Raw genomic sequence first — 12,025 nt, 5'->3', positions numbered from 1 at the left:
AAGGTAGTATCAAAAGCCCATTGATCAAAGTAATCAATATACCAAAGGGAGGAGTTGGTGTCATCTAGTCGATCCTTTTTGAACAATGTGGGTAAAACAAAGGCACCTACAACAAGGGTGCCAAAATGGTCATGCAAGGTCTTTCAATAGAAGCCCTATTAAAAACATATAGATAAGCTCACGATGAACAAGGCCGCTCCGTTCTTCTAACATATCAAAGTGACAATCTCCGGATAATCAGGGGTATCACAAGGATGTGAATTTTTAACTTGATGGTCTTTGAATACTTCTATTGTGACACATAAGTTGTACACATGTCACGTGTACATATGAGATTAAGTTCAATGCATGTCACAGTGGCAGATATACTTAGCCTGGGCAACGACAGGAGACATCGACAAAAGTTGTTATGGACATGTGCTAATGGGGTTCCTAGGACATATCTTAGCCATGGATATTAAATTTCCCCCTGGAAATGACTTTTGGTATCATGTGGGTTAGAGATTTAAATGATTCCATGTATCTAACTAAGGTTTGTGAAAAGTTTCAAGACCTTCAAGTTCAAAGAGGTTAGGAATTTCAAATTGAGATTGGGTGAAACCAGCCAACCTTTGACCTCTTAAATCTTCCTAAAATACTTTAATTTCGACTGCTGGAATTCAAGTCCTAGGCCCTTAATTTTGAGCACACATCCCAAGGTGGTTGTCAAACCAAGATTTCTACTATAAATAGGGTTTAGCAAAGATTTTCCAATATTCTCCACCTCTGATATCTTAGACTACTATAAAATACTAAGAGGAGTTGAGAGATGGCTATAGGATGAGAGAGAATGTCAAAGGGAGAATTTTCAAACTTCCATCGTGAGAAAATGAAAGAACTCTGTCGGTGCCCTATTTAGATAGCCATGAAAGCTATCTCAACTGATGGAACACACCGAATACGATGTTGTTTGGCTGAAACAACCCTCAAACTGCTGTCACCTACTATTGTAGTCTCTTCAAGGCATGTCACCTGCTCTTGGAGGATCTCTTATTGGCTAGAAATGGCCTATCAACTATTGTAGCAACTATGGCAGTCTTCTGTCTATCTCACTAGGCAGTCTTCTCTGTCTCAGACTACTATTAAATATAGAGAGGAGTTGAGAGATTGCTGTAGGATGAGAGAGAATGTCAAAGAGAGAATTTTCAAACTTCCATCATGAGATAATGGAAGAAATCTGTTGGTGCCCTATTTAGATAGCCATGAAAGCTGTCTCAACTGATGGAACACACCGAATACGATGTTGTTTGGCTGAAACAACCCTCAAACTGCTGTCACCTACTGTTGTAGTCACTTCAAGGCATGTCACCTGCTCTTGGAAGATCTCTTATTGGCTAGAAATGGCCTATCAACTATTGTAACAACTATGGCAGTCTTATGTCTGTCTCTCTCAGCTTGCACAAGGCTGGGATGACTCTTTTTTTTTTTTCGTAATGGCTGGGATGACTCTCTCTCTCTCTCTCTCAACAGCAAAAACGCCTTTCCCACTTGCATGGGCAAGTTTTGCCAAGTGGCAACCTTTTAATCCCATTTTCCAGCATTACCCAACTTATTAAATTAATTTTCAGAATATTAATTCTAAAAAATAATTTAACAATTATTCTAGTGCCCAAAAAAATAATTCCACAGCCAATAATTAAATTGGCTAGGACACTTTGTCTCCCAATGTCCTTGAGCAGTTATTGACCCCTAGACTAGAATTAATTAATTAATTAATTAATACCTAGTCTCTAATGTCACCACTCACATTAGTGGCCAATAAATTGGTCTAGGCCCCCAACTGATATCTCGAGATCCTTGGTCCCACACTCTTAAATAATTAACTTGCACCTCACATATGCAAGTCACATTAGCACATTTGATTTAACTTTTAATTAAATGCTAAGCAATGCAATAAAATTTCATATCCTCTTAACATTGGGCAGCCCTTAATGTTATTTTAATCAAGGCAGGGCGAAAGGGCTATGGAACTCGTTTTTGCATGTGGAGGCCCCAATGAAAATGGAAATTTACCAAATGTCAAGTTTGGAATCATTTTGGGCTGCATGCAAGTGTATCTTGTTGGGATAAAGGCCCGGTTTAAACCCTCCGTGTGTATAGTACATGCACATTGTACATGTGAATGCATCCTTTACGTGCCCCAAGTATAAATACATTTTATTCTTTGCGTACCAACACATTGTTGGTACACTCTAACCGAATCATACTTTCACTCTGCTCACTCCCTCTCCAACCGTCACACTCACTCCTGTTCGACTTCCATCTCTCTCAAATGTGCTATTCTTCTTCCAACAACTAGTATCAGAGCCAAGACTCTATACACTTCACGAGATCCAGGCGACGGCTGCTAGGCCTGCAATAGCAGGCGTGCAGCAATTGGCAGCAGGCGTGTAGCAGCAAGAGCAGGCGACGGCAGCACAGTAGGCGTCGCATGAGCTGTGTCCACAGGACTGACAGACTGTTTGCGACGAGTCCAACAGCGACACACAGGGGGGGCCAGGCAGCAGTCGTCGACAACAACGGGAACCAGCATAAAGGCGGGCAGGCATAGCGGTCGCATAACAGGCGACAAGCAGGCGACGCCGGCAGACGTGATGGGGCAGAGTCAACAGACCCCCCCCCCCCCCCCCCCGTCATTCTATAAATCCTTTTTTTTAAAGCTAAAACCTTTATTTCCTTTCAAATCCTTTTTGAATTGCTTCCCTTTGACAGGGGGGTTCATGTGTTGGAGCACGGGCCACAAATTTGTGCAAAATCGAGCCTAAAATTTGGGGCTTTTCCCAGATTTGACATCATTCATATCTGTAAGTGATTTTCGAGTTAGAAATTGCAAACATTGTGAGCGGTGACCTTAATTAAATTGGGGATTTTGCCAAATTTGTCAGAATTTCACTCTTTTGAGTAAAATTTCTTGACATTGGATCCCAGAAATTTGGGGCTTTTCATGTATTGGGAAAGTTTTGCTCAGCTGGGTCAGTTGGCTGACATTTGTGCAATTTTGGACTTGAAATTTTGGGGATTTGCGCAGAATTTGGTAAATTTCTATATTCTTTGCCCGTGTGGTGGTTGGTTCATGTACAAACAGCAAAGATTTACTTCTGGTTGAGAAGAATAGCAGTGTATTTTGCCGGTTCAGCTTGTGCTTCTACAATTTAGTGCATTTACTCTTGTGTTCGTGATAAAATGGCTGCAACCTCTTCCAATTCAGACATCAAGAGTTTGATGGAAATCAAACGGTTTGATAGTCATGGCTTTGACCTTTGGAAAGACCATATGCAAGGCATTTTGTTCCTAAAGGATTGTGAGGATGCTTTGCAGGAAGATAAACCCGCACTAGTGTCTGATGCAGATTGGGCCAGAGTGAATAAAAAGGTTGTGGCTTACATAAAGATGGGTGTCACTGATGACATTCTGACAGACATTAAGGGTTTAGATACAGGTTATGCAATATGGGAGAAGCCGAAAACTACTTATGAGATCACCACACCTGTTAATCAGATGCATTTAATGCACAAGTTGGTGAATATGCGGCTGGATGAGTCAAAGCTTGCAATTGAGCACTTAAGTACATTTATAGGGATTTTAAATCAGCTCAAAGATGCAAATTTGAACTTTGATGAGATAAGTTGAGAGCGATCTTTTTGATCATGACATTGCCTAACTCTTGGGGGACCTTGGTGGTTTCACTCAACAATAACCCCAATCTCTCATATGATGGGGTGAGGGGTTCTATCTTGAATGAAGAAATTAGACGTATGTCTAGTAGAGAAGGCAGCAACTCAGCTTACAATGTAAGAGGCAGGGCTGAAAAGAAAAATGCAAATGCAAGACACAGAAACAGGAGCAAGAGCAAAGAAAAGGAAAAGAGTGACATTACTTGCTATCATTGTGGTCAAAAGGGCCACAAGAAACCTCATTGCAAGTATTACAAGAAGGAACAAGAGAGAAAGAAGAATGCAAGAGATAAAAAGAAGAAGCAAGAAAAGGCACATGCATCGGAGACAAACAAAGGCAAAGAAAAGGCCAATGTGGCCTCTAGTGTGTCATAGAGAAGCTTTCAAATACAAAGACTGATGTATAATGTGCAGCTGATTATGATGCCCTTGTATGTCATATGCAGGATATGCAGATTACCAAGGCTAATGTCATTGATGCACTCTTGTCAGTTGTTGATGATGGTATCACTTAGACTTGGATTGTAGACTCTGGTATCTCTTTCCATGTAACTCCTTGCTTGGAGTGTTTTACTATATTCAATGCAGGCCGTTATGGAAAGGTGTATCTTGGAAATAGCCATGCTTGCAGCATTGATGGGATTGGCACTCTACACTTGTCTTTAGACAATGGTCAAGAGCTTGTGTTGAAAGATGTCCGATATGTGTCTAGCATTAAAAAGAGTTTACTATCCGTTGGTCAACTTGACTTGCATGGCTACACCACATTGTTTGATGGTGGTTTGTGGAAAGTAAAAAAGGGTTCCATGCTGATTGCAAAAGGAACCAAGAAGGGCACTTTGTATTGTTTGCACTGTAAAGCCTTGAATGGCAAGTTTCTTGCAGTTACTGAAATTTGCAGCCACTTGGAGTTATGGCATAAGAGATTAGGCCATATGAGTCAAAAAGGACTTGATGTCCTTACCTCTCTGAAGAGGATTGATGGAAAAGGCTCTAAAGTTGATTTTTGTAATGAGTGTCAGTTTGGAAAGCAAATAAAAAATTCACTTTACTCTGGTGTCTCTCATAAGTCCAATGTCTTGGACTCAGTGCATTCTGATGTATGTAGTATGCCCGTGAAATCGTTGGGTGGTGCTGCATATTTTGTCTCCTTTATTGATGACTATTCCAAGAAGATTTGGGTGTACTTGCTGAAAAAGAAAAGTGAAGTGTTTGCTGTTTTTAAAACTTTTCATGCATTTGTGACCACTCAGACAGGTAGAAAGCTGAAATGCTTGAGAACTGATAACGGGGGTGAGTTCACATCAATTGAATTCAAGTCCTTTTATGACTTGCATGGTATTAAGAGGGAGCTTCCAGCCCCTTAAAGCCCTTCTTCAAATGGGTGGCTGAAAGATATAATAGGACTTTATGTGAAAGAGTGCAGTGCATGCTGTCCATTGCTAATCTCCCTCATGCATTTTGGGGAGAGGCACTCAACACCGCGGTTCACATTTGCAACCGCTCTCCAAACAAGTCCTTAAATAATGGCATCCCTGAGGAGGTTTGGTCTCGCAAATCAGCCTCACATGACCATTTACGCATATTTGACTGTGATGCTTTTGTGCATGTTAGGGATGAGCTGAGAAACAAACTTGACCCAAAATCCACCAAATGCATTTTCATGGGCTATGGTGATAAGGGTGAATTTGGCTACAGAGTGTAGTTACCTCAGTCCAAGAAAATTATTCGCAACTGTAATGCTGTGTTTAATGAGGCAAAATTGCTGGAAAGGTACTTTAGCCTCTAATGAAAATATGAAAAAGATGAAATTTCAGAGTTTGCAACCACCTATTACTTCAAAAAATGAGCCTCATGGTGCTGTACCAGAGGTTGAAACTGATGATCAGTTGGTTATTTTGGAGCTAGATGATGATGGACAGCAAATAGGAGCACAAGGAGGTCATGAACAACAAGATAGGCTTGCTGATTTTGAAAATGCAGGTGCTGAAAATGAAAATGAAGGTGTTGCACAGCATGAACAGCATGCTGAAAATGGATTACAAGAACCAATAAATGCTGAAAATAATATACCTCCAAATGTAGACCCAGTTCCTGAAAATGTTGATCATTGGGTACGCAGGTCTACACACGTAAGAAGGGAACCACATAGGTTTGACCCCTCCTTGCATTATGTGATGCTTACAGATGAGGGTGAGCCTCTTACATACAAAGAGGCCAAGTCATGTGAGTTCAACAATAAGTGGGAGCTTGCTATGCAATAAGAGATTAAATCTCCATATGCAAATGATACTTGGAATCTTATGTCGTTGCCCAAGGGAAGGAAGCCACTTCCAAACCAATGGGTGTACAAAGTAAAGACAGTTGATGGGAAACCCAAGTACAAGGCAAGGCTAGTTGCCAAAGGGTATGCACAAACGGAAGGGATTGACTTCCAAGAGATTTTTCCACCTGTTGTGAAGATGACCACTCTACGGGTGCTTTTTGCTCTCACTACTGTTTCAGACTTAGAGCTATAAAAATGGATGTAAAAACAGCTTTCTTGCATGGTGACATTGATGAGGAAATCTACATCAAACGGCCTGAGGGCTTTGTAGTTCCTGGAAAAGAGCAAACGGTGTGTAAGCTAAAACGCAGCCTGTATGGGCTGAAGCAAGCACCACGGCAGTGGTACAAAAAGTTTAACACCTTTATGCTATCTCATGAGTTTACACGCAGCCATGCAAATCATTGCTTGTACATGAAAAAGGATACAGATGGTAGCCCCATCATACTTGTTTTGTATGTGGATGATATGTTACTAGCTAGGAAAAGAAAGACTAGCTTGGTTGCTCTCAAAAATTAGCTGAAATCAGTCTTTTCCATGAAAGATTTAGGGAATGCAGAGCATATTTTGGGCATGAGGATTCGTAGAGATAGAATGCAAAAATTGTTGTTTTTATCTCAAGAAAAGTACATTGGAAAGGTACTGGACAAATTTAACATGGCTGAAGCTAAGCCTTTTGGGGTACCCTTAACTCCTTATTTCAAGCTTAGCAAAGCCAACAGCCCAAAAGATGACATGGAAGCAAATACTATAAAGGGAGTTCCTTATGCATCAGCTTGTGGCTCTCTTATGTATGCTATGGTTGCTACTCGTCTAGACATTGCTCATGTAGTGGGAGTTGTTAGCAAGTTTATGTCAAATCCTCGCAAAGCACATTGGGAGGCTATCAAGTGTATTCTTGAATACCTTAAGGGTACACAAAGAAAAAGTATTTGCTATGGCCAAGGTGCACTTAGTTTGCAGGGTTACTATGATGCAGACATGGCAGGTGACTTGGACACTCTTAGGTCCACCAGTGGGTATGTCTTCACACTTACTAGTGGAGTTGTTTCTTGGTGTTCCAAGTTGCAGAACATCGTTGCACTAAGTACCACTGAAGCTAAATATATATCAACCACTGAAGCTTCTAAGGAAGCTATATGGTTGAGCAGACTTGCAAAAGATCTCGTCATGTCTATGGGTGCTGCAATTTTGGGATGTGATAGCCAGAGTGTTGTGTATCTGGCTAAGAATGCCATGTATCATTCACGCACAAAGCATATAGATGTGGGATATCATTTCATCAGACAGATTTTGGAAAATGGTCAACTCACATTGACCAAGATTAAAACACAAGACAACCCTGCAGATGTCCTCACTAAAAGTCTAAGCAAAGCTCAACACGAGCATTGCATACGACTACTGGGAGTTGGTTAGCTAGAGGTTCACATTGGACCTTTAAGTGGGAGGTTGTTGGGATAAAGGCCCGGTTTAAACCCCACGTGTATAGTACATGCACATTGTACATGTGAATGCACCCTTTACATGCCCTAAGTATAAATACATTTTATTCTTTGTGTACCAACACAATATTGGTACACTCTAACAAAATCGTACTTTCACTCTGCTCACTCCCTCCCCAACCGTCACACTCTCTCTCGCTCACTCCTGCTCGACTTCCATCTCTCTTAGCTATGCTCTTCTTCTTCCAACATATCTATCATGTTGGGCTATTTTTATCCCATTTGGGGTGTTTGGGACTGATCTAAGACTGGCTGAGAGAGAGTAGTTTAGCCATTAGGGACAGCAAAGAGACCTGATCTACAGCACTTTCTAGGGCTGGAACATTCCAGTCATCATCAAACAACCAATTTTTCATGAGAGTACTTGTGGGCTTTGAGATGGTGCAGTGGAGCGCAATCGTTTCTTTTTTTATAAGAGGTGAGGATTAAATGAAAAGGACTTTCATTTTTAATCAAGGAATCTTTGTGTTGCACCATTGCATAGAGCACTATAGCTAGGTTAGACACTATCTTCAATGCATTCATTACTTCTCATTTGTAGCATTGAGCGTTGGTTTGAACGGCATTGATTCAATATGCACTTTTTCAATGAGCATGCATGTATGAGCACGTATAAAGAAATACTTGAACACAAAAAATAAACATAAATGTACAACAAAGCAGAGAGTGATAATAGAACTTAGAGGTGAAAAGTAACTTAGAGACAATGAATATGGAAGAAGAATGAATAATGAATAATGCAATGCTCAATGTAGTAACATACTATGCAGAGTAAATACAAAACCTCGAACTCCCACGTCTTTGAAGGACTAGAACAAAGAGAGAAGCTGGAGACTATGTCGTACTCTATACAGATCCTGAACACCAACACGCAATCTCCGAATGTGATGATCAACTACAAATCAGATTTGTATGTCTGGGTTAGGCTACACACAGCAATGGCAGCTTGGAAACAGTGGGAGAAGGTTGTAAATTATCACGAAGATGACGGTGACAATTGGAACTGCAAAACATGGCATTCAAGCTCTCCTTGGCAGACTCATGACTGCTGAGAGCTACGCCAACAAGCAATAGAGATGCTGTGTGCAGCAAATGCAGGTATCTAGAGGCCCGAGGTCTGATGGCGATGGCTGGAAGACTGTGTAGATACACTAAAATGAGTCACCAACTACAAGTGCAAGTGTCTAAGCTGAAGATGACTAATCAGCAAGAGCGAGCTAGAGCCAGGTTGGCAGCACCACAAACTGAGTATCCACCAAAGACAAGTGTAGATAGAAGAGGGGAGAAGGCACCAGCTAATGGAGGACCTACAATGATGAGATGGGCTGAGTGGAAGGGCAATCTCCTATTTATAGAAGTGGATCCTTCCAAATTAGGGTTTAGCTTATGCGACACAGACACTCTAGGAAAATTTGGTAGTTAAATGAAAGTTTAATAAGCATGTTTTAGGGCTGTTTTAAGCTGGAGAAAGCGTGTTGGTGTCCACTACCATCTCACTAATGAGAGCAGGTGGAGCAGGGCAATATTCATCTTGAGTTCGTGCCTTCATTCAAAAACTACGGTTGCATTTTGATGAAGCTAATCAACAGATCGATATTCGACCACCTTAAACATCAGATTGGTTTCAATCCACCCTCCCTTTCAACATTAGTATGACGAAAAGAGGGGTTCCCATAGCTCTCTATTCTACCTTTCGATGGTGAGAGGGAGCAGCTCATTCTTTGGTATTATAGGATTTTGGTCACTATCTTTCTACTTACATGTTTGCATCATTATTTGTTCACATCTTGATTATCATAATTGTAAAAGGGCATAAGGGCAAGTGATTGATTCCCCATAAGGTCACTACTCAAGTGGCACCATTGCATTTTGCATCTCATATTGTTTTACATGACACCTTGCATTATCCTTTGCATCTCCCATGCATTTGCATCATGTTAGGAGAAATACAGCCCTTAAAAGGGATCAAAATCTAGGAGTGTAGGCTTCCTCCAAGGTAAAAACCCTTGCATGGTATGAGCATACCCCCCTTCTACCTCTTCAAAGAGAGGTCAACTTGGATCCACCATATGGGCACCACATGCAATTGAACATTCAAACTTTTTCAGTTCCATGGCAGATATACCTCATCATTACCTTGTCTAGTATTATCATTGCTCATATAAAGATTACCTCATGATTATAGGTATTGTTGTTCATATATTGTCTTCAAAAGCAAAACAAAGGAAAAGCTAGGACCCATTAAATTGGGCTACTCGAAAGAAGATATCCATCACCTCTGCAACCATGGTAGGTCTTTGGGCAATCCATTGTGACACCCTTGGTCTGGTGCCTTGATTTCAAATTCATACCTCAGTTTTGTATTAATTGACTGCTCTCATCTATATGATCGTGCAGATAGGGTTAGAGATTGCTCAGCTGTAGCTCACTTGTAGGTGTACACATTATTGCATCGATCACACAAAATAAACTATTTAATTTTATCTGCACAGTTACTAAAGTTTCATTAAACTTTTTCCTTCAGTGCAAAACAATGCATAAGACCACAACAAAAACCAGAAAACTTAACTAGAAGATCCTTTAAAAGTGACTTTCTTTCTAGTACAACTGTTTTGATGGGCAACCATAGGAAAGATATTGCATTTAGATCATCCTACTTTACCAAGATCTTATGATCTTGATTAAACTATTTTTAGAAGGGAGTCCACTGCAAAAACCTGACTGATCACAAATTTCAGAATGCCAGCCCGTTGCAGTGCCACTAAAGCCATGTGAGTAAGGCCTGGTCGAGCCTGATGGAATGGCAAGTCTGCTTTTGGAATTGGTTTTCCTTCATGCTGAAAGAGAAACAAAATAAGGACAGGGACCAAAAATGGTGAGATCCTTAATAGCAAGATAGTTGTTTCCCAACCTGAAGTGTCCACACCCCTTTGGGGCCACGAAAATCTGGGATGCCACATGATGTTGAAATCCCTGCTCCTGTGAATGCAACTAGATGTTGACTCTGTGATATACATGAAAGACGCAGTGGTCATATAACTGAAGGGTCTGAGTACCAATAAAAATGACAGAAAACACTTGAATTAAATTGAAGGTCAACATACAGATTTGATTAAATGTGCAAGCTCTTCCATCTGCAAGAAAACAAAATGTCTTAGCAACGAGCCACAGATAGAATGAAAGTATTGCAGAACTACTTAGTGGTTAGACTATGCTAAAATAAAATTCCCTCAGAACTAAGGGTCAAATGAAATCAAGATATCAAGCCAACAATGATCCCTGGCGGCTCAAACTTTATGCAGAAGCATCAGAAATAAGCTAACCACTATCCAAATCCAGTTGCCCTTCACATCTAGCAATCAAAATGAATCGTTTGGGAGATTCCTAAAGAGTAAAGGAGCTCCTCCATTTCCCAGAAGTAAGCCTCTTTTGGAAAGGGCAAACAAATCCCACATTGGTGAGAAATGAACAACAGAATCTCAACCACTCCGTGATCTCAACGCCACAAAATCACACAAGTGACTCTTCTAGAAGGCATAAAGAGAAGCCTAAAAAGGCACCTGCAGAGACCCCAAAGATACTAGGAGCTATTAAAGATATGCATACATAAAGGAGCTCACCTTCACTTGAAGGTCATGTGCAGAATCAAAAAGTTCGGGCATGCCCACTTTTCCAATGTCTTCTCTGTAAGAAAGCTTTTCAGCATATCCAAGCGCCATATCTCTTTATGGAAGCTCTACTTCCTTCTGTGTCTCCTGGATGTGATGCCTAAATCTTCTACTATAACAAAGCAAAGACGTTGTCTCTGACAGTTAATGGTCTTCCAAACAACAGGGCTACCTCTTCTTAGCCCCACTGTGCAATCCTCCTCAGCATTTCTAGTCGAAGAGGTCCTCAAAAATCCTCAGACTTTGTGTAACCATGAATGTGACATCCAAAGTCGATGATTCTCTGAATACTCGAAATCATGCACCCTGCTCACGCTTGATAGGGAGAGTGCTTCAACAAATTCCAACATTTCTCCCTCTTGATCCTGGAGAGAGAACCTTGCATACTGGGTAATAAGCAACTCCACAATGCTCTTCTCGTTTGGAAGAATGTCCTTTCGTGTATGTGAGTCCTTGAAGGCCCCAGCTTTCTAGGAAAAAACTCTCTCTCTCTCTCTCTCTCTCTCTCATACGTACATTGTAGGCCTACATACACACGTATCTACATGGGTAAAAAACCCATGAGCCCATGCACAAGTTTCTCTCTCTCTCTCTCTCTCTCTCTCTCTCTCTCTCTCTCTCTCATATGTACATTGTAGGCCTACATACACACGTATGTACATGGGCTTTTTAAACCCATGAGCCTAGGCACAAGTTTATAAACTCATGAGTCCAAGTATATACACTAATAAATGTGTAGACCAATGGGTGAAAACTAATGAATGTGTAGGCCAATTGGTCAAAACTAGTGTTTGAGTTTCACGAGGTCTTGAGCCC

The 12,025-nt window shown here is 40.9% G+C and overlaps 1 protein-coding gene across 2 annotated transcripts in view; it reads right to left on the bottom strand.

Moving 5' to 3' along the window:
• Window positions 1-11,729, bottom strand: part of SRT1 (sirtuin 1) — a 107,713-nt gene extending 95,984 nt beyond the window's left edge. The window contains exons 1-4 of one of the 2 annotated variants that reach the window (XM_087692273.1): window positions 11,162-11,729; window positions 10,646-10,675; window positions 10,453-10,545; window positions 10,259-10,378 (exon numbers count right to left, since the gene is read on the bottom strand). In XM_087692273.1, coding sequence (XP_087548399.1) covers window positions 10,259-10,378; window positions 10,453-10,545; window positions 10,646-10,675; window positions 11,162-11,260 — 342 coding nt within the window. In that variant the 5' untranslated portion in view covers window positions 11,261-11,729. The remainder of the gene's footprint in view (window positions 1-10,258; window positions 10,379-10,452; window positions 10,546-10,645; window positions 10,676-11,161) is intronic. The other variant, XM_087692272.1, reaches the window with a different exon arrangement.
• Between the last annotated feature and the right edge of the window lie 296 nt (window positions 11,730-12,025).

This window comes from Lygodium microphyllum, chromosome 14 (genome assembly GCF_053477565.2).
Source record: "Lygodium microphyllum isolate KBCC chromosome 14, Lygodium_microphyllum_v1.1.10, whole genome shotgun sequence".
Taxonomy (NCBI): domain Eukaryota; kingdom Viridiplantae; phylum Streptophyta; class Polypodiopsida; order Schizaeales; family Lygodiaceae; genus Lygodium; species Lygodium microphyllum.
Note: the sequence above shows the minus strand (reverse complement) of the source record. Positions and strands in the feature narration are given on the sequence as shown.